This window comes from Lissotriton helveticus, chromosome 11, assembly GCF_964261635.1.
Source record: "Lissotriton helveticus chromosome 11, aLisHel1.1, whole genome shotgun sequence".
Taxonomy (NCBI): Eukaryota; Metazoa; Chordata; class Amphibia; order Caudata; family Salamandridae; genus Lissotriton; species Lissotriton helveticus.
Window position 1 is genome coordinate 625,252,374 of NC_136072.1, and position 26,330 is coordinate 625,278,703.

A 26,330-nucleotide genomic window follows, 5' to 3' on the forward strand; every position below is an offset into this window, starting at 1 on the left:
ATTCTGCTTAAAGTATCAATTCGAATAGAAGCAATTTTCAAATCGGGCCATAACCTTGCCTCCCTGTCTGGAGAATCGTTAGGGAACAATACTCGTTCACAGCACATGACCTTCCTTGTCACGGTTATGAGATAAGGTTTTCCGGGCAGCAAACTACAACATCTGCGATCTACTATTAGAATGTAACTCCCGTTCGAGAGTCTCCTAAAGAATGGTTCTATTCGTGTTGCAGGTGTGCCTAGCTGGTAACATGAAAGGTTATTTGAAGTCCCTTCACCGGCTCCATGCAAGCTAATACCCTGACACAGAAGTGTACCGCTTAGTGATCTTGCACAATTATTGCCACTGAGAAACACTTTCTGGCCTTTATTACTGACACATTCGTGTGTATAGGGCAAGTTCCATATTGACTTAATGTACCCTTTACCCAACCTTTCATACTGGCCTGCCTGTATATATTTTTGGCAGAATTGAAACTGGAAAGTAGTTATCGGAATATTTATTATTCCATGTATTATCCATTCAATGACAGGTCGTTCTGACATTGTCAATGGTAATCTCTCAAGTTTTTCAATGCTCAGAATTGTATAGTCAGCACCCTTCTGTGCCAAACTGATTTGTTTATCAGTAAGGTTAAAGATATTAAATAATGACGTTGTGTTGATTAAACGCCAAGGCACATAGCCAGAACGCAGATTTTGTAACGTCCAGCCAAGCTGTACAATAGAACGCAATTGGGACTGACCGTGTTGTAACATCAGTAAGTCTTGCGATATTATATCGATTGCTGAAGACACAATGCTGTCCAGAGAATATATTCTGGAGGACAGAGTCATTAACCCATTGTCCACCACAGAAAGTGATTTTTCCAAATTAATACGGTCAATCTCCCGTATTTTTTCTGCTGTCTCAATTTGAGTTACTTTCCAGGCTTCGTTATAAGCTGCATATATAGAGGCCGCTATGAAACGTTTTTGACGCTGTTTGCGTGGTCCCATAATGAAATCACGCAAGTCAGCACCTTCTGTAAGTAAAGTTAGGTGTTGCTTAATTTCAGCCAGTGTGGACGTTTGTAGCCATTGAAGGCAGAGCTTGCCCACGCTGTAGGTGGTTACTATCCCTGGATGTTGTCTTTGGGAATATCTAGGGTCTGGCCTAGTCAATGTGAACCCCTGTACTTTGTTCAGGAATCTGTCTTGACAGTTATTTGTATCTGTGGGCCAGATCAACCATTTTTTCCATTCAGGATGTGTTCTGTTTTGGTTTAATATATGGTTTACGTCTATCTCAACATTTATAGAGCTATTACTGTTCACTGTTGGCTGTGGAATAGACGGTTTGTTCAAATCTTTGATTTTGGCTAAGCCAAGACAGGTAGTTTGTTGAATAGTGTCGTTCAAAAATATAATTTGTTCTGGGATCATGCAGGCTCTAAACAATGATTCTATACCTTGTACTTGCCAATCTCTTGTACCCCAAACAGTTTTTGCTTCAATATTATTGTTCCAGAAATCAAACCCAAATGTATTCATTTGCTCAAAAAATGAATCGGAATATATCAATTTTGTGTTTGTAAGCATGGTCTTCATACCTGTCTTATTTGACAATTTGAAATAAAATGTTTCTGCATTACTTGTGTTAAACCCTGAAAAGTATGAATATTTATCATAAAATGTTTTCGAGCTATCTTTTGGAGGAGTAGCACAATGTTCCCATTGGTTATAATTTAAAACATTTCTAGGTTGTGCAGATTTATGTAGATAATGGTTACCATAGTGGTTGTAGCAGAACATCTGATCATAATTAGACGAACCCTGCAAATAATCATGTTCTGTGAATTTAGCAGACATCACAAGATCAGACATCATATCATTAATACTTTCAAAGTCCCAATCATCAGCAAATGTGCTTTGTTTTACAAAATCACTCAATGAGATCTTGAATTGGTGTGGATACTTCAGGATTTCAACTGGACCATAGATTTCATAATCAGTTTTGTCCCATGCTACACCGCCTGGTATAGGATTGGCTGTGAAGTTCACTGAAGAAAGTTCTCTTTTTTCGATGTGTGAAGATGTGTGTGGTTTAAGGACCAAGTTGATTTACTGGCTTGCTGTGTCCATTTTAGCATATTTTCCTTCAATTAAATGTCCCAAGCATAGTACCATGATGAGCCAAAAAATGAGGATAAATGCACCTAAGGCGACCCAAAATTCAATCCATGGAGAAATCAGATAGGTTTCTTTCAGCTGTTGAAAAAGTTCCTTAGCTTTATCTTTAAAAGTTTTTGTTGATGGCTGTTTCTTAGGTTCACTCAGATCTTCAGATGAATCATCGAAGTTGATGAAGTAGCCGGATGCTGTTCTGTCAATTGTTCCAATTGCTTTTGGATTTTGCTTTGTTTCATTAGCAAAGTCTGTAGTTGCATCATCATAGGTTGTTGTTTCTTGATGAAAAGCTTTGATTTGGGTTTTAAGAGGTTCAAGTTCCATTGCTTCGTTGCATAGTCCTTGTTGTTTCACTGTAGATTTTCCAAATGTGATCAGTCTTTCAGTTTGAACCTCTGTATTCGTAGCAAACATTGGTGTTCTGCTACTTCTTGGGAGTCCACTTGGCCTACTGTTTGTTATCGGCCACATGATTGTGGTTTTACCAGGTCGATGGATATGACTCGGTTCTCCTTTTTACCAGCAAGGGGCGGTAGTACTACTGATCTTGTCCCGTTGATAGACAAGACAGGAACTGCTTTTCTGTAAGAAGGCCCAAATTCCTTCTTTACCGCGATCTTCTCTCTGACTAGATCCCCGACTTTTGGAATCCAGACAGGCCTTGCTGGGATAGGTGGTTTCTCTTCAGTGGTTGTTGGCTGTTGTTTCAACTTTATGTTGCTCAGGTCTTTTCTTGTTTCATTTGAGTCCTGCAAAATAGCCAAACGATCTTTGATATCAAAGCTTTTGTCTTTAACCACTGAAGTCTGACTATCAAGATCTTGGATCATCATTCTAGTCCCGAACAATAGTTCGTACGGACTGAACCCTTTCAGAGAATTCCTTGGCAGGTTATTTAGACTACGTTGGACACTTATTAAATGTTTGACCCACCCAGCTCCCGAACCTAATACCTTTTCCGTTATAGATTGCTTTATGTCTTGGTTTTTTCTTTACACCATCCCGTATCCCTCAGGAAGGAAGTGAGAAGAGTCCCGCTATGCAATGCTCATTTGGCCATGCTTCCCCACAAGCTTGAGGGCTTAAGGGAATACATTAGTCAAAACGTAGCATGCTCCTAGCGTATATGCCATTATAGACTCGCAAATCTTTTTATAACAGTCCAGACGTCAGCCGAGCGCTTGGGTCTACATTGTAAGTGAAAATTAGTCTTTTTATGTTAATATAACGTTTTTTTCATGATGGGTACTTTCTTATTGTTGTTGTTTATCTGGAGCGAAATGCCATGGCACTAGTCCTCCTCGCTCGCCACTGCGATCTCTATTGCAGTCTGGGCAGTTTTTTACAAAAATGTGATGATGCAGGCTCATGCCTGGCCACCAGTACACTGATTGTAATTCTTCCAGAGAATCTTTTAGCTTAAGGTGTCTGAGACCCTCACCCATATGTGCGTCTGCTATTAACAAGCCTCTCCTGTCCGTGTTTGGAATTACTCTATCCCCCACTCCAGGGATTCGAGCAAAAGGGACTGAGTTTGCATCGATTATGTATGTATAAATGAGTGGATAATTGATCGGTAGCGCTGAGCAGTCGCCTTTTGATGACGTTTTCACCGCCAGCACAGTTTCACCGTCAATGTGTTTTACTGTACGCTTTTTTGTAGCTACGGAGGCCGGTTTAGTTGCTACCGCTGTGGCTGTCTCAGCCAATGAATTCCCTGCAACGTGAACGCCATCACGCTGATGACTCACTGAATGTATCACGTGAGTTTTTGGTAGTTCTTTCTGTAAAAGAACTACTTGTTCCCAAAGCACTTTTTGCTTTATTGTTGCACCTGTGTCATCTTTGTAACCGTTTTGAATCCATTTCTGTAAGTCGTTATTGTATGATTTGACGCAGTAATACGAATCGCACACTATAAGTGTCGGGAATTCGCGATCGGCATTATCTAGCGCCATTTTTAACGCTAATATTTCAGTTTGTTGTTCTGAATTTTTTTCCACTGAGTGTGATTTTGTAAGTAGAGGTCTTAATTTACCTCCGCGCCACACTTCTTTTACAATTTCGCATGTGGCGTTGTAAGCCAGCTCTCCCCAAACTGAGGGTTGAGCATGACCGTCTGTATATATTACACAGGCGTACTGTCGTAAAGGCAGAATGTCGATTGGCAGAGGGTATTCTCTCTCATATTCTAGATATTTTAATTCTTTCATTTCCGGGTCAAAATAGTATTTTACTTTGTCTGTAGCAACAGAATTTACCCATTGTATCCATTCTGGATTCAGTGCAGTTGTCGGTAAATTACATGGTGTTGTTAATGCCTCAAAAGCTGATTCTGCTGTTCTGACTGTAACCTGTCTACCGTCGGCTTGGTATTTTTCTTTTGCTACAGCTGTTTGAACCGCATGAACAATGTTTTCCTTAATGCTGAATCTTTTTTCAGCTTCTGTGTACAAATGTGATTTGTATGCTATTGGTACCTTCTCTCCCTCATTAGAGGTCCGGTATGTGAATCCGCATCTTCCTGGGATGACTCGAATCACAAGGTTGCGTGTGTTGTCACGTGTTTGTAATTTTGTTTTAACTAACATATCTGTTTGTAAAGATCTCAAAATTTCTGTGTGTTTTTGAGTCCAATTGATTCTTTTAAAATCTGGTTTTATTAGATCATAGAGAGGTTTAATTCTCTCTGCATAATTTATAATGTAAGTTCTTCCGAAATTTAGGAAGCCTAGAATTGATTGTAAGTTTTTCAGTGTTCTAGGTGCTTGGATTACAGCACATTTCTCTAGGAAATTGTCAGCCAGGCTTTTGCCTTCACTTGATAGTTCATATCCTAAAAACAGAACTGTTAGATGGGCAATTCTTGACTTTTTAAAGTTGAATTTGTAACCCTCTGCTGCGAACCCAAGTATTATGGTGTTCACTCTCTTCAAGTGAGTATCCAAGTCATCATCTGTTAGATAGATGTCGTCGACATAAGATAACGCCTCGTCATCATATGTTTGTAGTAATTCTGTTACTATCGCTGAGAATAATCCTGGGCTGTTCTTGAACCCCTGGGGCAAACGACAGAATTTTTTTTGCGTGCCATTTATTGAGAACGCCGTCAAATATCTGCTCTCTGGTGCTATATTTTGACAAAAGAATCCATTAGAAATGTCTAATGTGGTTTTGTATTTTTTGCGCACTATGTTATTCATTAGTGCAGCACTATGCGAGTTTTGTACCGCAAATGTTTTGCAACATGAGTTAAGGTGTCTGTAGTCCAAAACAAGACGATATGAATTGTCTGGCTTGGAGACAGGAAACAAAGGGTTGTTCATTTGTGAGGTGCAAGTTTTAATCACCCCCTGGTATTCAAGTTGATCTAGGATCTCTTTTACCTGTTTTTTAGCTTCTTGCTTAATCGGGTACTGCCTCTGTGCAGTAGGTTGTGATTTTAACTGGATTTTGTGAGGAGGAGAGTCCTCATCCCATCCCACATGATTTTTATATAAGGCAGGGGCTTGAGCTACTGCCCACTTTCTTGCAAGTGTATATTTTTTATGAATTGGAATATGGTTTGAGAAGGCAGGCATAATTATTTCTTCGCCATGTGGGCACTCCCTGACAAACTCTGGAGGCCAGTCTCGTTCAGCTAGAAGGATGTCATAGCCCTTGGAGAGATTATCCCAAAATAGACCCCTTATTTTTCTAGTCTTATCCCCTTCTATACGCAATGTTATTTCATATATTTTATGAGGTTTGCTAACTCTGGTATCTGCAGTTTCCACCTGAATGTATTCATTCGTGTCCACTGTCTCCAGATGATTCATAAGGACTTTGCGAGCTATGCTCACTTCTGCTGCGCGGTCTAGCATTGTCTGAGCCCATTCTCCGTTTTTCAGCTGTGTCCTCAGTATTCTCGGCATTGTTGATTACTTTAATACTGGCTACCTTCTTTTTTGGAAATTGTAATTTTTTATTCAGATGAGCAGGTTCTTTGTCTTTGGACTTGACGTGCTCTTCCCTGTGTTCTGATCGTCCTCTTCTTTCCGATTTCTGCGAGGAAGTCTGAAAAGATTGAGAGGGACGTGTATCAATATCTTGATATCTATCAGGTTTTTTTTATATTATCCCTATTTCTAAGGTTGTATTTTTTCACAGAGGGCTCCCTTTGGGGAGACTTGCATCCTTGATCAGGAGATCTTTCTCTCCGCCGAGGAGACCTTCCTCTGGACAGGAATCTTTTTTCTTTAGGATTGGATTGTTTATTTCCATCCCAGCTCTTTTTTTTGAGTGTTTAAATTATTTTTAATAAATACCTTTTCAGGACTTTCAACTAGTTGGGGTTTCACTGGTATTCCACCCAAACTATCTCTTCCTAGTTCTTCATAGGATTTTTCTATGATTCTGGCAATTTCAGATGGTTAGTCTGCTATATTTGTCTCTTTTAACCTCTGGCGAATCGCCACATTTGCTGCTTCTCCCTTTATGTTGGCTAATAATATTGTCGAGACCTGCTTGAAATCTTTCAGTAGTTTCATACCGAGAGTTAAAGCGGGTTCTGGACCGTATTCATCTTGAATCTGTTTTAGCACATCTGGTATTACTGACATGGATGGTACACCATGTGTTTTTGTGTAAATGGAAGCAAAGACTGTTCCCCAAGTGTCACAGTCCTCCACATGTGGTGCGATTCCCATTGGAAGACAGATAGTCAGAATCCTATGTTTCTCAACAGGGGTGGTATCTGGAAACACCGCCTTTATTTGAGTGATTTTTTGTGCTAGCCAGAAAGGAATTTGTTCCCGTTTTGCGGGTACTTTACCTAGACAGGACTGTATGTTCTGTAATTTTATTTGTGTTCCCCTGATGAGTGGTCAGCTGTGGAATTTTAATTGCTGGTTGGACTGTTGAAGTCCGCATTACATATTGGACTAATTGTCTATGTATTTTTATTAATTGTTTTAGCTGTGCTAAGAGATCTGGTGCAGGCATTTCTTCAATGTCTGGATGTGGTGTGTATCCGGCTAGGACCGGCCACGTTGCTCCTGGTCTACCTAGTGGACCGAGCCTGGTGATGTGATTATTATGTTTTAGGGCGCCATTAACCAAGAGCAGGTGCTCTTGGAATTTGAGTGGTATTTCCACCTCCTCGAAAGGAGTGTACTCATTAAGAGGTTCCTCTATTTTGTAATAGTGGAAGTCCTTTGTTACAGCGTTTGCTGCTGGAAAGTTTATCCATGAATAGAATACCTCTGTCTGCCGATATTCGTGTGCCTCAATTACGAATATGACTGTACCACCTCTTGGTGTCAGTCCATTTTCTATAAGTTTTAAGGTTATAGATTTTCTTATGTTGACCGGGATGAGTATTATATCCGGGTCATTTTGCAGCAGAGTATTGTCAGCTGCTAGGAGTTCAGTTGCTATGCTGTCTCCCTTTCTTCTTCAGTTTCTGACATACTATTGTCAAGAAGATTTTTTTTATTTATTTGCAGATCAGGTTTCTATGGAAACGAAGATTAGATGCACAATATTTTGGAACAGTGTATCCTTCAACGTTGAGTAAACCAAGAACCATACATAGGAGTCTCCTCCTGCGAGGTTTGGCGGATATGACCTTTCACCCACTCCAGACGTCTTTGGAGTATTATGGGAAAAAGGGGTCTGTGTGAAAAAGCACGACTGAGTTACTCTAATGTCTTGCGTTAGTTTTATCGCCTATCCAAACGGTTGGGCGCCATGTAGTGTAGTTCCTATTATCCCAATAGGCTCTGCGCATTGGAATAATATCTTCAATAGTATAGACCTAGGGCAGAGGTTAACTAGGTCTTCTACCGACGATATTAGACTTAAAGTTTTGTGTTTGCCAGCTAGCTCAGAGTTCACTAGAAACTTTCTCGAATAGGCAAGGAGGATTTTAACCTCCCTGGATAGACAAGAAGGGATTTAGTTTCTGACAACCATAGAACATGACAACTTTGCTCTCCCCTAATCAAGAGTGTATCTCTAGAGTCGTGTGAAAACAAAAGACAATTTATTGTACTCAGTCCGTTCAGTGCATTCTTAGTTTCACCAGATTGTAGAGAAAAGGAAGAGACGGGCGTGTTCAATAAAGAATGGTGTTTATTGATCAGTCTCTTTTCTCATACAAGAGAAATGAATCGCTATTATTGCAATACTTATAGTTAAGTAAAGTGCATACAGTAAAGACAGAATTATAAAATAATACTGTAAAAGCATTGCTATGGTTTCTGAGCCATATGATACTTTAAAATGGATAAAATAGATACATACATATATACATTTGACTAATCGTACTCAACTGGTGCTTCTAACCACGCCTACCCCAGTGTACCTGACCTAAGCCTAATACGTGGGCGGGAGTAGATAAGTAGCAGTTTAAGTTAAGTTTGTTTTGCCAAGGGACTGACTCGAGAATTCTCTACAAAGTGTTATTCAGTTCTGTACCTGAGATCTAGAATGGTGGAGGGCTGGTATCTCTTATCCCCAGGTCTTGATATTCCAGCTGCCTGTGAGGGCTGCTTGGAAGCGCCGGAGCTGGGTTTCTCAGCAGGAGAAAGGCAGCGTCTCGTTCTCAGCGCGTCAGGAAGGAGGGGCAGCGCCTGTGGGCTTCGCTCTCTGCTGGGCTCCTCGGCACGTCTCGCTGCTCCAATCTCGTCACCACCGCATGTGTTTGCTTAAGGCAATGTCGGTAATATTTATACCTGAAAGGTTCCGAGATTGACGTAAGGATGGACATATATACGTCAATAAGGATGTCATGTGAACTGGTTCGTTCGCACATTCTTTACTGAAGTTCTCGGTGAAATCAAAACAATGGTTATGGGAATTTCCCAGGTCGCTGTTGGTTTAATTTGTTTTGAGAACTCCGTATGCCTTATCAGGGACTGGAGGAATATCGCTTGTCTAATTAGATGGCATGCGTTATGACCTAATCAGATAACGCGCTTCTGTGCCGTGGTGTGGCTTAATCAGATAACGGTTTTTGCACCGTTGGATGGCTGCTTGTTAATTATTAACCAAACCAGGGTCAGGAATAGGGGAATCGATACAGTACCTATAGGAATACATCACACCTTTCCATCTGCTCCACTGAAACATAGGGAATGCTTTGATGAACTCCTAAGGGCCATTAAGTATGTGAAAACCATCCTGAAGCCTAAACTGGATGCTCTGGTAGTTGATGTGGGACAACTACGAGTGGACCAAGTCAAACTCATAGATTGGGTGGAGGCGAACGAATAAACCCTAGCTAGATTGCACCCCTCACTGGTAGAGTTGCAGCCCCACATTAAATCACTCCAAACAACAGTTTCACACCTACGCAACAGAGCTGAAGATGCAGAGGGCCGGTTGCGCCGAAACAACATTCGACTATTATGCCTCCAAAGGGGGCTGAAGCGCCCAATTTGGAACGGTTACTTGAAGACTAGCTCTAGCAGGCAGTGTTGGGCAACAAATGATCCACTTTTTTATGGATTTGTGGAAAGTGCCGACATGATTCCAGGCAGGGCCACCCTGGACTCATTGCCTAGGACAGTGGTTGCACACCTCTTTAATTACCAGGATTGCGACCACATTCTGGTAGGTCGAGTGCAGGACGGTGAACATTGTCCTGGCCTTCTGTGGTGCCGCTGGGAGTGACGACTGCCTGAGAGTACCTGCTCATCTGAGCTTGCAGCCACAGTCTTTCCAGCTGCACTATACCTGCATGGGGGACACATGCTTCGACCTGTAACCTGGCACACGTCGAGGAAGCCTTCACCCTGCCCCCTAGGAGCGTCATTTCTATTGATGGATCAGGGCCCGATGCAGAATTAAGTTGTGCCCCCCTCCACTAGCAGAGCCCAGAGCCTATGCCTGAGAATGCTCTGAACACCTGTTGCATGCCTACTCTTCCCTGCCATGCACTGTTCCCAAAGGTGGGGGCATGTGGAGGGCCACCCGGACAAACGGCCTCAGCAGAACCACCAATGGCGGGGATGCATGTTGTGAGGCGTGGGATCCCAACCTCTGCCCATGAGACACCTAGGCCCAAGAGGTTGCCCCTCGACATTCAGATCGGGACGGGCAGGACTCCTGGGCAGAGGTCACAGAACTGGTAGGTACGGCTCTTGTTGTGTCTCATCTGAAGGATCCAGCAGCTTCCTGCCCAGCCCAAGCAATGTGATGGGCCCCACACAGAGATCTAGTGGGGCCCACCTGCTTGCAAGTTTGGGGGGCTTTAGGGGACCCTCCTAGTCACCCTTACTCAACCTCTTGCAGTCCACTAGTATAACAGCTCTGTTTGCTAAATGTGGAGAACTAGCAGAGACCCACGGCTAGTGGCGCTCTGAGGGCACAATTGGACTTGGGATAGCTCTGGTATCACTATTGACCCCACATTGCCTGAAATTTTGCAAAGATGGTGAAATAACGACCTGCTGGTGAAGTGGGGAGGTGGTGTCTGTCTAGCTCCCCCCTTGAGGTGAGAGATTCCCCACTATCTGCTCCATTGAAACAGGGGGAAGGCTTTAATGAACTACTAAGGCCCATTAAGGATGTGAGAACTACCCTAAAGTCTAAACTGTATGTGCTGGTAGTTGATGTGGGACTGCTGCGAGCCGACAAAGTCAGGCTCACAGATTGGGTGGAGACAAACAAATGGACCCTGGCTGGATTGCACCCCTCAATGGTAAAGTTGCAGTCCCACATTAAAGCGCTCCAATCCACAGTTTCACATCTGCGCGACAGGGCCTGAGATGCAGACGGCTGTATGCACCGAAACCACATTCGACTTGTGGTCCTCCCTGAGGGGGATGAAGAGCCCAATATAGAACTGCTCCTTGAGGACTGGCTCCTGCAGATGGCGTTGGGTGACATAAGATCCACTTTCTAGGGTTCTGGCCAGGCACCCCCGCCCCCAACCCCCCTTGGACTCATTGCCTAGATCAGTGGTGGCATGCCTCTGTAATTACCTGGATCGCAACCACATTCTGCAAGTCGTGAGGACTAAGGGCCCTTGGCATGTCAAGGGTGAGAGGATGAACATTTAACTAAATTACACAGTGGAAGTTCAAAGGCTCAGGGGTCCTTTCATGCAAGTTAAGTAAAGCTAGGTCAATTAGGCCTGAAAGGCTCTCTAATGTTCCCGGCCAAGCTGCGGGTTGTGGACAACACTACCACATTTTTTGCAGGTTGCCTAGAAGTGACTGGAGTTGAAGCAGTTGTCCCCGCCTCCTCAGGAAACGCAGCTGGAGGGAGACAGGAGACGACCATGCAGACTGCCTAGGAGTAAAGCCACGAGTGAGCAGGCAGCGCATGAGCATTTCTAGGCTGTGGCGGAGCCTGTCTCCTTCTTCAACTAGCTCAAGGGCCACCTCTGCAAAGAATGAAATGGCCCTCACCACGTATCCATGCGTAACTCTACGCATCCAGGTAGAGTTTCGATCAGGCCCTGATGGCAGAGCAAATGATATCATCACTGGTACTGCAGGGTGCCTTACACCACCTGATTTCTCCAGGGTGAAGAGAAGAAGAGTTGTGGCCCTCTTTACCCAACAGGAGGAAGGGCACATGTTACATTTGTATATGGGTTTAGACGTCATGCACTGCTGTTTTGTTTCTGTCTATTCTTGAGACCCCCCCTCGAATCCAGCTGGAATATCCTACTTGAACATCAGTTTTGGTTTATAATTGTTTGTGGATGTGTTGTTATCCTGGCCAGGGAGTTGGAGGTTAATGTGTTGAGTTTAAGATCCATGTAGCAACAGCATCACGTTACACAAATCACACAGGGCGTAGCTATTTGGGACCGGGAGGATCGACCCACGGAGTGCTGTGAGTTGGCTCGGTGACACAGCATGACAGCCTGCCTACTCACACATCCACCTACATATAACATTATGACTTGGAATGTCCAGGGGATGGCTACCCCTAGACAGCACCACCTGATATACTCCTTCCTGGGGCACAGACAGGCCACATTGCTTACCTGCGGGAAACACACATGACTGCCACGGAACTCTGTAAGCTGTAGTGAAGATGGAGAGGCCAAATAGTGGCCACCTCCTATTCTGGATTAAACCGGGGGAGGGGGGGGGGTCTCATCTGGGTGACTCTGGAGGTACCGCTAACAGCAAGCTGCATAGTGGTAGACCCCAGGGGCAGATGTGTGGCAGCAGAGTGGATGCTGGAAGGAAAACCAATTACTGTACTGGCACTCTATGTGCCTAACCGCACCCAGAAACAGTTCCTAATGAGTCTTACCCCCCCCCCCCTTCCCCCCCCTCCCACAGTGATCCACGATCTGACAGCACTTAGAATATAGGGTGGGGATTTCAATGCTGCACACGACATCACTATAGACAAGTCATTCTCTTCTCCACAGGAAACACAAGCAGCCAGAATGCACACGCTCTTAGAGACTGGCTCATGCATAGACACATGCAGGGCGTCTGGTGCTCTATGCACCCAGACATGAGGGAATACTCGTTTTTCTCCTCACTTCACAAACTACTCACCAGAATAGATCTATGCTTGTGCAGTTCCCATATGACACCACAGGTTGTGGCCACTTAGAACAGTGGCCGCACTGCATGATAGGTTTTTTGGCTATACCTTGGGTGCACGTCACTAATTACTTCATTTAAAATGAGGGGACAGCCACTGGTGCAGGGGTTGAATGGTACGCTATGGGTTTATGCATTAAAACTTCATACTGGGTTAAGCCCACACTGCAGACTAGAACCTTTGAACTATAACAAGCCATAAGAGCAGTGGAAGTACTGGCAGGGACCGACTCAGGGAACGAAGGTGAAGTGACTCCCCGCCAAAGGGAGCATAGGAAGGTAGTCACTACATTAGGGAAACTAGAATATACAGAATTTGTGGTAAGGCAACATGCTGAGGGAGATAGGGCTGGGTGAGTACTGGCATGGCTCCTGAGGTCGGAGACTTCTAGGCCTCATATGAACACTATCAGATCCCTGATGAGACAAGTGATGAATACACAGGCCGCCATTTGATTGAGTCTTCATTGATTATTTCACCTCTCTATACAGAGCAGAGGGGGACCAGGAAGACCCAACAAGCAGAAGTTCATGGACCTTTCCCATGAGTAGACCACCCACAGCCCCTCATGTTTCTTTTCTGTCTTTTGGGCCCACAGTGGGAATCTACTTGTTTACCTCAGGATGTGAGCAAGGGCCTCCTATGTGTAATCTCCATGTGGAACCTTACTCAGGGGGAAAGGGAGGCGCTGCCTACCTTGGTGATGGAATGGTATCCCAACACTTTCTGCTACCTGTGCGTGAATATCTACCATTCTGACAACCATCTTATAAAAAGGATCCTGGGGCGGTTGTAGTGAGTACACACAGCTCCTTGGCGCTCTGGAACTCCCTGCTGCTGCCACCGATGGCTAGGGTGGCAACAGTCAACATGCTGGTGCTGCCTAGATTATTGTATTATTTCACAGCTCCTCCAGTTAGCCTCCCTAGGCACTTCTTCAGAGAGATTGAATCTATTCTCTCGGATCTGGTTTGGGGGTCCTGCGCAAGAGGGTGGCGCTTATTAAATTATATGCCCCCTGGAATGCGACAGGTTAGGCGCACCAAATTACAAGCTTTACGATGCAGCAGCTTAATTTGCAGTGGCCGATCGACCTGCTTTCAGATGGGAAACATCCTTTACCATGCAGACATTACCACAATCTGCCTTTAAATGCAGTCACTATCCTGACTGCGACGCTACCACACGTTCCTTTACCAAGCAAGTTGTTACAACGACTTGCTTTAGGTGAATGTTGATGAACTGGTGTTGGATTTTAAGTCCTTCACCTTCCCTACTGTTGTGAAGACTGGAGTTGGAGTAGTAATATACTATTCCAAAGTTTATTTATTTAAAAAGTTTTATATAGCGCTGGCTATACCCAAAGGTATCAGAGCGCTTTACATTAGGTTCCACAATGTAACAGAAAATGATAACAATTACACATTATGTTAAAAAATAAGCAATACATTGAGAGAGGAGAGAAGGAGAGACATAAATATAGGAGGTGGGAAAGGGGAAGTGTGAAGAGGGAGGATGAGGGAAGAGATGACAGGAGAGATGAAAGGATGTCCAAGGAGGGAATCCACGGCCTGTCTCCCCTTTAGCTAAACAAAGTAGGTCCATTGGACATCAGTCAAAGTAGCTAGGTCTCAATTGAGAGGGAAAGTTCACAGATAAACAGGGTGGAGACTAAGGGCAAGGACTGGTGAGGGCAAAGGTCAGTAGCTGGAAAGAGGAGAAGAGTAGAGCGGAGAGGGGTATGAGGAAGGGGGAAGGGGGAGGAGGGAGATAAGGTCAGGAGAGACGCAAGAGGGTTTGCCCAAAGACCGGCTGGGTAGGTGATGGTCAAGGAGGGAATCCATAGCCCATTTCCCCTTTAGCTCGCGAGGTAGCTCCACCGGGCATCAGTCAAAGTGGCTAGGTCTCAGCTGTCAAGGGAAAGTTCTCAGAGTACAGGTCCTGGTGAGTGACCGGGAACAGGGTCGAGTGAAGGCTGGTCGAGGCCCGAACATTGGCCAATGATTTTAGACCAGGAGAGGAAAGAGTATCACAGAGGGTTTCACTGAGGCGGCCATCTTGAAGTCTGGCAAAGGGGATGAGTCCATGAAAGTTCGAATTCAGTCGGCCCCCAAGTTGAGCCCCTTCATTCCCCCCCTTTCCAGGCAAGTTATTGCAATGACTTGCATGGTAATGGAATGTGTGGTAACGTCTCAGTCGAGGTAGAGACTGCTTTGTAAAGGCATGCATGGTAAATGCCTGCGGGGTTCCGTCATACATCCCATTCACATACTCCTAGTCCGAACAGGTGGTTGTGAAGAAAGACCTAGGGGACTGTAAGCTGGTTGATGGATCCCCAGATGTCTGTCCTGCGTTCTGGCTGCGTGACCAAAGTTGCCAAGCGCTGCCAACTGCCCTACTCGCTAAGCTTACCAATATGGGCGACGCCAATTCTTCACAAGGTGACTGCACACCATAACATCAGAACATGGGGAGACGCTGGCCTTGCTGCACTCGGGGACATATATGTATATAAAACCCTTCGCACTTTTTCAGAACTACAGGAACATTACGGCAATGCAAAGGGCCAGCTCCTGTACTACTACACACTGTTGAGCGGTATAGGGCACCTCTGGGGACCCGAGCAACTAGAACGCGACTCCTCTTGGCCTTTGCAGGCCCTGCTCATTTACAGGAATGCCGGATAAGCTATCACAGTGCTGTATAAGGCACCATTGAACACATAAGTTTTGGACTGCCCCATGCTCGGCGATAAATGGGCAACCGCAACGGGCCAGGAACTCACTGATAGGCAATAGACTACAGCACTCGAGCAAGTATGCAAAGTATCTAAAAACCCTTGGCTGAAGTTTACTCAATTTGACTATTTACACCAAACTTATCTAATGCCTGTGCTCATCCACCACATGATCCTGACTGTGGCCCTTAGGTGCCCTCGCTGCCTCTTGGGAAATGGTTACGGTGATGCTGGCGGATATTAGTACACGGGTATTACCCGCTGACCCTCGGTGGTGCATGCTGTGGATCACCACGTGTACACACAAAAGCAAGAACGTTTTCAAATGTATAGACCTGGCATATGTGCTGGCGAAATGCCACTTTGCCATGGCCTGGAAGTCCCCCAGATGCCCCGTCCACTCAATCTTAGCTATGCAATCTTTTTAAGTTGGCAACTGTGGAAGTCACAATGTGGCACTCGTTGCCGAGACAGCAGTGGGATCCACTGCGATGGGATGCCTAGGACACATACGTAGAAAAGCTATCAGCCAAGACAGACTATAAAACCCATGTGGTACATCATAGCCATTATGTCCCATATGGCAAGCATGTCGCAGACTGGTAGCCTCCCCCCACACGTCATGAATATGAGTGTCTGTCTTTTGATCCCTACCGCCCACTGTCCCTGGCTCCCCCATCTTATCCGCCCCCCCCCCAGATTCAGATCTCTAGTAGCAAAATCAGCATCCTAACATTGGCTATTACATCTCACCCACAGTTTTTCCAGAAAGAGACATAGTTTAATGATACATAGCCACTCACACGCCTGAAGATGTCAGTTTGCCTTCACGGAAACATGGTTTACAAGTTTATGCCTCATTTGGGTGTTTTTTCACCCTCTCACAACATAGGATTCTTGATAATTGGCGCATATGGACCCTAGACCCGTTTTAGAGAGGGCATGAGCTACACCGGGTTGCTGACTATAACCAGTGCAAGTACACTGTTTCGTTATTTTGCTGTTGAGACCCCCAGGTTGTATGTGGATTTTTACCTCTGTGCAACCCGGACTCTATGCACCCCTTCGTTCAGCACTCTTGTATTGTGTGTATGTGAAAAATGAAAATTGTCAATAAAGAACCACATGTAAAAAAACAACTACAAATAATAAAATGAACATTAGCAACACATTGCCTGCACAAATTAAATGGTATGAAATTATGATATATATTGGTTTAAGTTATAAATAATATTTTTAAGCAGTTATTTAAAAACAAACTAACCCACCCATACTATCCTTTTTTTCAATTTGTAGAAAGCTTGTTTAGGAATAACTAATTTAATTCATTTAAATACTTTTTATATTTATAAAGAAATACAAGTTATGAAACTTGAACATTTTGCATTATTGTGTTAATATATTATATTCATTTGTGTGTTTGCCTGAACAGTGTGACAATGCAAATGCGGTGGCTGGTTTTCCTCTGAAAGTAAATAACTCACCAGAGGTCTTCTGTAACTACTATATGAAACCCAACATTGCTGCAGAAGAAGGTGGACGCACTCCTTTACATGTGGTCTCTGAGAGAGAGGACTGCCCCAAGGTAAGAATACAGAGCCTGGTATTTTTCACCCTTTGTTATCATTGGCACATATACATGCACCAAATACTCCAGGAACCGATGTATGTGGGATGTGCAACATATGTTGGACCTCTATAAGGAACTTCTCACTAATTCTCTATTTTCTTGTGTCAAGGAAAGTTAGCAATGTTAAGAGAACAAAATGTATTCTTCTCAATCTTTATTTATTTGTTTTGTTAATAAAAACCTATACAAACATTTTAAAACCTTAAAAGCAAGAGGTACAGTAAGTTTGGTTCCTGTTGGACGAATAAATAAAACAACATTCCTGCTTCAAAACCTAGTGTGGATTTATCCGATTAAAAATAGTGCCTACAAATCCCTTGATATCTTCGACCTCTTCACCTTCTGGTATCTTAAGAATTCTTAGATTGTTCCGATGACTCGCAATTTCCAGTCTCTCGAAGTCCATAGTGAGGGTTCGATTTTGAGCCTTAATAGCGTCAATGTCCCTGGAATTCCCTGATGATGCTTCTGCCAGTGAGTTAACTTTACTCTCCAACATACATGTTCGAGTTGCCAGCCCCTCCAGTTTGGCCTCCAGAGCATCAAATCTGTCGTGCAACCCTTTCTGATTGCTCTCTGAGATTTCGAATTTCCCAAGCAGGTCTCCTCTCAGTGTCTGGAATAAAAGACCCAATCTATCGCCTGCAATCTCTGCCTCAACTGGTTCAGCTGGCAAGCTACCAGTCTGCTGCACAGCAACTTGTTTATCGGAGGTTGTAAGAGAGAAGGTTTGAGACTGGAAGGCAGTGCTGACTGTCTGTGAGTGAAGAGGGATACTGTGAGACTCTGTCCCGAACGGAACCTGAGCTAAGGGTATCTCAGAAGTTAAGCTCTCCATAGCTGTGGCAGTAGTCAGAATATGAGATCTCTGAGCTGCTAGAGGTAGTGAAAGGCTGCAACAGGAACTGGGACCAGGGGTAGGGCCATATACTGTATTAGGATGTATTGGAGCCTCTAACCCCTCCCCATTAGAAAGTTCGAGTGCTGTGTACCTGTTACTCAAAGGTACCGATGGAAAAGAGAACACATTATCTTGGGAGGAGGTGCCCCCCCCCCACTTCCACTTCCACTTCAGCTGGTACCCCTCCTCCTTTTTCCGTGTCCCCTACACTAATAGCCTCTACTTCTAGTGCTCCTGGTTTGGCCCCCGCAGTTTCTTTTACTTTTATATCCTTAGCTTTTACAGCCTGCTCCATTATCTTAAAATAACTTTTGAGCGAGGGGGTGCCTTTGTACGCCTGGGACTGCTTTACAGCTTTTGTGACTACCCCCTTCCTTGTATCTCCCTTCCTCTTCTGTTTATAAGGGGACCGGGGTGTTGGACCTCTTTTTTCGGCAAGCTCTGTTGGGTTCCAAGCCGCCTGCCTAGACCTGAGCTGATATCTATTCCTGGTCAGGCCCTCGGAATTTTTAGAGACACAGTGAGACCCTTCTGTACTGGATGTCACCACCTCACTTACTTTTGCTCTTGCGGTAACTTCCTCAGAGATAGCGCTGTCAGCGCTGGAAGGGCACTGATCTGTCTCAGTTAGCACTGCCTTCGAGACTGCTGCCTCCATACAGGCCCTCCCCGTCAATACCTCCTTACCGCCATTCTTCACCGACTTGATCAGTAGAAAGCTCCAGCATACCGGTCCTCTAGCGCGGAGAATGAGAGCGCCCCTGGAGCGGCGCCAAAGACTTCTCCGGCTGCCCCCTTGTCTCTGCCTGCCCGCCTCGGGCTCCAAAAGTCCCGCAGCAGCCCTCCACAATCCGCGAAGCGGCTCTTCCACCTCGCACTTCCTGACAGGACGGCCGAATGACTCGGGCATTCCGCGGAGGTCCTAGTGCTCGTCGATTTTCAGAACAGAAAGAAACACCAAGAAAGCGATTAAAGCAAACTGTAGAAAACCAAACCAAAGGAGCGTCCTCGTATGCTCACCGCAAAATTCTCATCTGCTGGCCGGGTCAATTTCACATGGAAAACACCGCTATGCTTAAGCTGTGGCGTTCTTCAGGGTGCCGAGCTCCGCAGCAGCCGTCAGCCTGCCGCCGCCATGTTCCTCCTGATTTGTATGCAGACTATTGCGAGAGGACATACTAAAAGATCGGTTAGATATCGATCTAGAGGCTGAGATCCAGCGAGTACACAGAGATCCCTTTAGATTGCATCCAGATCGTAAAGCTCCAAGAAAAATCTTAGTTTACTTCCAAACATATAGTGTTAAGGAGTTAATCCTTACTAGATGCCTTGCATGCTCTTCCCTCCATAATCGTGCAAACCTGTACCAAATTAGATCTGATATAGGGGGGAAGGCAGCCCACAGGCAGTGGGAGTTGGGTTCGAGGATGCCAGAGCTTCGAGCGTTAGGCGCCCAGGTCCAAATGAAGTTCCCTGCCTTACTTAAGATAATGTGGAACAATAAGATGTTCAATTGCAATCATCCAGAGGAAGTAGATGAATTGCTTCTAAAAATGAGAAAATAGAGATAATAGTAAATTTCATGTCTAATCAGTCCTCTGGTATTAGGGTAAATGAGAATTATTCAATTCCTTATAGCCTTTCTAGGTTCATATGATTTCATTTAATTTGGAAAGACATATTGAAAAGTCAAATGTAAGTTAATATTCATACGTAGGCTATATATTCGCTTTACTTGCTAGGTTTGATTCTGTAAGGCACACTTAAGAGGTAAATCTTACTCATTCTCGGTGTTTGTATTATAGAATGTGACTGACTTTTCACCTTAAAAAAAAAAAATATATATATATATATATATATATCATAAAAAAATTTGATAAAAATGATTTTTAAAAAAACCACATAGACAAGGGTCAGATGTAGCACTGAGTAAATGGGAAAACTGTTCTTTTAGACATTGATGGTGTTTCAAGGGTGTAGGGCTCCTTAAGGCATGATCACGCCCGGAATAAGGGGAGGGTTCCTCGGGGGGAGGGTTAAGGGGGACTTAGGGGAGAGGGGGAAAAATCATATAAAAATGTCCTCATATGCTATAAATTGCCATTTTGTAAGACAGAGTTTAACTAGAAATCTCCATTAGCTGCAGGTCTGATCATAGTCTGTGATGGTTCCTAGCACAGTCTCCAACAATAAATTCCTGTCCTGGAATTTGAATGGTATAAGAAGTTTGAGGAAACAACAAAGAATATGTGAGTTTCTAAAAAAATACTGAGGCGCATATATATCTTTTGCAAGAGACTCATCTGGAGGCGGAGATTTGTGGTCAAATATTTGGAAAACTTAGTTGGGTACAGGAAGTTCTCTGCTCTAAACAGAGTGGATCCACCAGAGGAGTAGCTTTAGTTGTACGTGCAAATAGGGGGATTAGGGTTCAGAACTGGGAAACCGATCGATCGGGTCGATGGCTGGTGGCAGTCCTCTCTATCGGAAGTTCTACTTTTCAGTGTGCTGTGTACTACGGTCCCAATGAGGACAACTCAGGTTTTCTTCAAAAGTTAGAGGAACATATTATTCTACACCCAGCTCCAGTCATCTTGGGAGGTGACTTTAATCTTTTATTAGATACACAGCTGGACCGTACTTCAAACACTAAATATAATCCCCCAAATAAATCCCTCCTAGCCCTTAGGAATATCATGAAAGATTTTTCCTTAATAGATGCATGGAGAGTAAAACATGGCAACCTCAGGGAGTACTCCTTTTATAGTAAGAAGTATAAACAGTACTCCAGAATAGATTTCTTTCTTCTAGATCGAGTCTTTGTGCCTGACATTACTTCAGTCTCACATATTCCTGCAGGATTGTCCGATCACTTTGCTGTTGAGTTAAATATCAACTTCAAGGTTAGCCCCTCGGAGTTCAGGTGGACCCTGGACAGAACTATTCTTCTCGATGACGAGATTAAAACCAAAATCAGAGCTAGTCTTTTAGAATTTATTTTAGTTAACGTTGGGACCGCCTCAGAACAAATAGTCTGGGACACTTTGAAATCTTATCTTAGGGGTATCCTTGGTTCACATATGGTATTAAAAAGAAAACTAGAGAAAATAGAGAATACTAAGGTCCTCGACTTAATTAAAAAGAAGGAATTACAGTTGCAGTTAGCCGTCTTGGAAGAAAGAAACAGGATTCCGATACTTGAAAAAGAGCTTTTGCAGCTACAGATAGGCTTTAAGGCTAGAGGTGATAAGGTAAATAAGGATAAGTGGGAAGTAAGCAAGCTTCACAATTTTGAATATGGAGAAAAGTGTGGCTCACTCCTGGCATGGAAGGCGAGGACCGAGAGGAGTAGGAATAACATAAGCTTGCTAATTCAGAAAGATTCTGGGATGCCCCTAACAAAGGATGTAGAAATCAGGACAGAGGCTAGAAGATTCATGGAGGAGCTTTATCACGAAGAAAATAACTGTGGACTGGAGGAGCTTGAAAAGTGGTGGGATCAGAGAGAGCTACCCCAGCTGAGTGAAAGTGATATAGCTTTCCTAGGTACAGAGATTACTGAAGGAGAAATACGGGCTCAGATAAAAAAGATGTCTAGGAATAAGGCCTCTGGTCCGGATGAACTGCCATCTGAGGTGTATAAAGATAATGTGGAGGAAGTCTTGACACCCCTATTAACGCTGTTTAATAAAATCTTCCTGCGAGGAGACCAAGCACCACCTTCTTGGTCAGAGGCTACGATTACCTTGATAGTGAAGCCCAACAAAGATCCAAAAAAAATAGTCATACAGACCAATTTCCCTACTCAATTCTGACCAGAAAATATATTCCGGAATACTCGCATCTAGGTTGGCAAAAATAATTAAATCTATAATCAATTCGGATCAGAGGGGGTTCATACCTGGCCGTCAACTTAACGAACTTACGTTCCAAGTCCTAGGAGCGATAGATATAGCAACAGACAGGGGGCTGCCACTTGCCATCGTTGCGATCGATGCAGCAAAAGCCTTCGATCAGGTGAACTGGTCATTTTTATGGAAAACTATGGCAAAGTTTGGGTTCCCGGACGTATTTATCGAGGGCATTGTAACATTATATAGGAATCCCCGGGTCAAAATCCTGGTCAACGGTTGCCTTACAGACTGGTTTAACATCTCAAGGGGAACAAGACAGGGTTGTCCCTTGTCTCCCCTCCTTTTTGATATCTACATTGAGCCCTTTGTCTGTTCCTTAAGATCAGATCCAGTAATTCTACCTTTTAAAATAGGGTATTTGAAGCTTAAGACAGCATTATATGCTGACGATCTCCTATACACGTCTAATCCGGTTGAGGCTATTCCTAGGTTGTTTGATTTAGCGGAGGATTTTGGTTCTGTGTCTGGATATAGAATAAATAAAGACAAAACAGACATTATGAGCTGGAACAATACAGTTCAGATACCAGAAGCTAAACAAAAAATCAGGTACCTAGGAATTTATGTTACCCACAACTTGGATAACGTCACGAAAGTAAGTTGGGAGACGGTAGTAAAGGAAGTGAGGAAACTATTGACCAGATGGAATGCCCTGCGCCGCTCAATATCTATGGTAGAGTCAATCTGGTCAAAATGATCATCTTGCCGAAAATTACCTTCCTATTTAACTCCATCCCCTTAATTTCAATAAAACAGACATTGCGAACCTCCAAGGAAGGATTGGATCCTTCATTTGGGCAACTAAATCTCCAAGGATCGCCTGGAGGAAATTGAGAAGGGGGTTGAAGTTAGGTGGGCTGGCTCTCCCTGATTTGCTTCTTTATTGTTATGCTTTTCAGTTTAAGAATTTTAGACTTTTAGCAAATAAACTTGATTCTTCATCTCAGGGTAGACTCTTTCAGGCTATGCTTTCAGATCTGCCACATGGTTTAGAGTTTTTTCTTTACAAATTTGGGGATCACAAGTTTTTAAAAAAGGTTAGACTGAAGCTCCTAAAAACAGCACTCAACAACTGGCAAACATTACGTAGAATGCTTGATATACCCTATTACCATTCCCTAGCCCCAATTTGGGACTCCCCAGGTACACCAGATTGCCTATTAGACCGACTGGCCCTACCATTGAGAGCAGCAGGCATTACAAATTGGGGGGACCTGTGTATTAATTCGGCATTATTAAGTTGGGAATCCCTTTCGAACCTAACGGAGGGTACTATTACTAGGTTTAAATTTTATCAATTGTCCTCGTGGTGGGCGAGGCAGTGTTGGGCCGATAATAAGGAAATACCTCTATTGGAATTAATTAATAGAGACAGGGGATGGAAAGGTGAGGTTGCACATTGGTATAATATACTTGTGGGGGCCAAAGATAATCTAGAAGCTGAAATCGTTAAGCTATGGAATGATCTTTTAGACCCTAATGCTGGGGCGGTACTGAAGGTTTGGACAGACTCTTTTACACTCTCCCAAAAAATTATAAAACCTTCCAATTTTAGAAGAAACCACCTATTCACATTGTATAGGATCTACTGGATTCCAGCAAAACTATCTAAGTTGTCAGCAGAAGTATATTTATGCCCAAGATGTAAGTCTCCAGCTGCGGATGACAGACATATGTTTGTCGATTGCCCGTCCATTAAGGGCTATTGGAGTGAGGTGTGTGAATTCATAGAAGAAGTGGCGTCATCCTCAATTGTTCCCAGCCCCAGATTGATTATGTTTGGTCTCCCCAAAGATTATAATATTCGAAATTGTACGTTGCAGTTTATTTTCTATGTTATTGTTATTGCCAGGAGAGAAATCTGTAGGGAGTGGAAGTCTGTAAACCCCCCCAGATTTGTAGACTGCCTTAGAAACATCATGGCGGTCAGTCGTTTAGATATGCTGTGTGGTGGAGAAAGCGCCAATGAGATCTGGTGTGCTCTGAATGCATGGACTGAGCGATAACATCCAATGAGTCCAATGATTATGCCAGAGGTTGTGGTCCTATTCTCCCAAAGTGGCAAGCTACATCGCAAATGGGAGTTGGCTTAGGAAACAACCTACCTCCTCTTGGTGACCTCCATCGGCTATCCATAGACCCCAGGGCGGGAACAGCTGGTTTATGTCTGTGGCCAGGAGAGAGCCTATCTAGAGTCTACATTATCTGGTGGCATGTATGAGGACAAAAAAAAAATTAAAACAAAAAAAAAAATTGTGCCTAAAATCCCTTGATTATATAACAATATGAAGTGCAAAAGCAGTGATAATAAGCCCTTTAAAGGTTTGCTCCATAGCAAGGCTCCACAAGGTTTGCTATTTCCTTATTGGAGCCGTGCTATGTGCAATTGGTTAAGGTACACTATATACAGTAAAAACTTTTTCTAATATATCCGCGTTGGTGCACATTCCTTGTTTTGTTCTTCCATGCTGTAATTATATATATATATATATATATATATATATATATATATATATATATATATATATATATATATATATATATATATATATATATATATAATATATAGTATATATATATATTTTTTTTAGATAAAACTGTTCCTAGGGCTAGCATTCTAGTTTTCCGAGTCAGCTTGCCAGAGGAGTCTACTTGTTTGTCTGAAAAATGTAACGCCTCAGCAAGTCAAGATATTAGATATGCCCTCCATCCAGCAGATCACTTATTGTCTGCTTGTGCGAATATTTAAACAATTAAAAGTAGATTTTAAAAGTAATTTCCTTAAACCCTCAACTGCAGGGCATGCACACAGCAAATGAATTATTGTTTCATTGGAATAGCTGTTTAATCAACAGTTCGCTGCTTGTTGTTTGCTTTTCCATACTGGCAGAAGTTCCTTCGAGTCATGCATTCCAAAACGATATTGGATGAAGCTCTTTTTTTTATCTTGGTGCGAAAGTTGGCTGCAAAATAAGCTTGAGGCTTGTGGCTTTACGTGTGGGTGTGTGTAGGAGTTTATCACCGTACATGTGTGTCATCGTTTGGTCAGGATTTTTTTATCTTCCAGAAGGGACTTCTTCGTTCCAGTATTATGTTATGTTATGTTATGTTATGTGCATTTATTACGCGCACAGCTGCTCCAGCGAAGGAGAGTCCTGGCGCCCGACAAGGTACCAACATAACACAGCTAAAAAGTGGGAAACTAAAGGTACAGCGATTTAAAGAAATAAAAAGGTCTTGACGGCCCTACGAAACGAAAAAAGACCATCATAGGCACGAATCTTTGAAGGAAGGGAATTCCACAGAGCCACCGCACGTACTCGAAATGAGCGGCCGCCAGAACGGCTAAGCTTGAACCTGGGGACTACTGCAAGTTCGAGATCCGAAGAGCGTAGAGAGCGGGCCGGGACATAGGGAGACAAGAGATTCAAAAGAATCTGGGCAGGGGAGCCCTTGAGGATCTTATATGACAGACAGAGCACCTTAAATTGGATCCTCTGCCTAATCGGCAGGCAATGGAGAGAACGCAGAGTGTTGGCAGTGGAACAGAACCTGGGAAGGCCCACCACTGCCCGAGCGGCCGCGTTCTGCACACGTTGTAGACGTGTGATTTCGGCCTGATTTATCCCTACCAAGAGGGAGCTGGCATAATCAAGCCTGGTCGAGGCGTAAATTTTTTTTAACACAGGTCTTAAGCCTCGCAGGATACCGAAGCAGCATGCAGCCGTTCTCTTTGTGTGGCAGACAAAGCTAAGGGCCGGATCTAACCACACCCCGAGATTTTTTATCTCCGAAACCGGAGTCGGGTGGGACCAAGCTCTGAGGGCCACCACATATCACCCCAGAGTTCCGCTTGCTTGCCGATGATCATGATTTCCGTTTTTTTGCGTTCAACTGGAGACAGTTGGAGTCCATTCTGGAACCTAGGGGCATCCACACAAGAATCCCCGCTGAGTGTAACCGCCAGCTGGGTGTCATCAGCGTATGACACCATGGTCATACCCCACTGCTTGACGACCCCAGCCAGCGGCTTCACGTAGAGATTGAACAACGTGGGGCTCAGCGAGGATCCCTGAGGGACCCCAAGATCCAGAGGGTAAGATTTTGACTGATGGGGCGGAACAGCCACGCAAAAGGATCGATCCGCAAGAAAAGAGCGGAACCACTGAAGCGCAGGGCCAACGACACCAGCTTCCTCCAGGCGCTGCAAAAGAATCTTGTGCGAGACGGTGTCAAAGGCGGCGCTAAGATCTAACAAAACAAGCGCCGCCGTTTGACCCGAATCTAGCACAGTGCGCAGGTGTTCTACCATAAAGAGGAGGGCCGTTTCCGTGCTGTGTCTGGTTACGTTTTGCCCTTTCTTCCATGCTATCCCAGGCTGATTGAATGTCCAATTCTTACAGAGATTTTCGCAAGT

General features: G+C 44.0%; 1 protein-coding gene across 8 annotated transcripts in view; it reads left to right on the forward strand.

Moving 5' to 3' along the window:
- The window catches only part of ANKMY1 (ankyrin repeat and MYND domain containing 1), a 639,442-nt gene that overhangs the window by 261,327 nt on the left and 351,785 nt on the right, over positions 1–26,330 (forward strand). For all 8 annotated transcript variants that reach the window (XM_078666447.1, XM_078666450.1, XM_078666454.1 and 5 more), the window contains exon 11: positions 16,901–17,053. In XM_078666447.1, the coding sequence (XP_078522573.1) occupies positions 16,901–17,053 (153 nt within the window). The remainder of the gene's footprint in view (positions 1–16,900; positions 17,054–26,330) is intronic.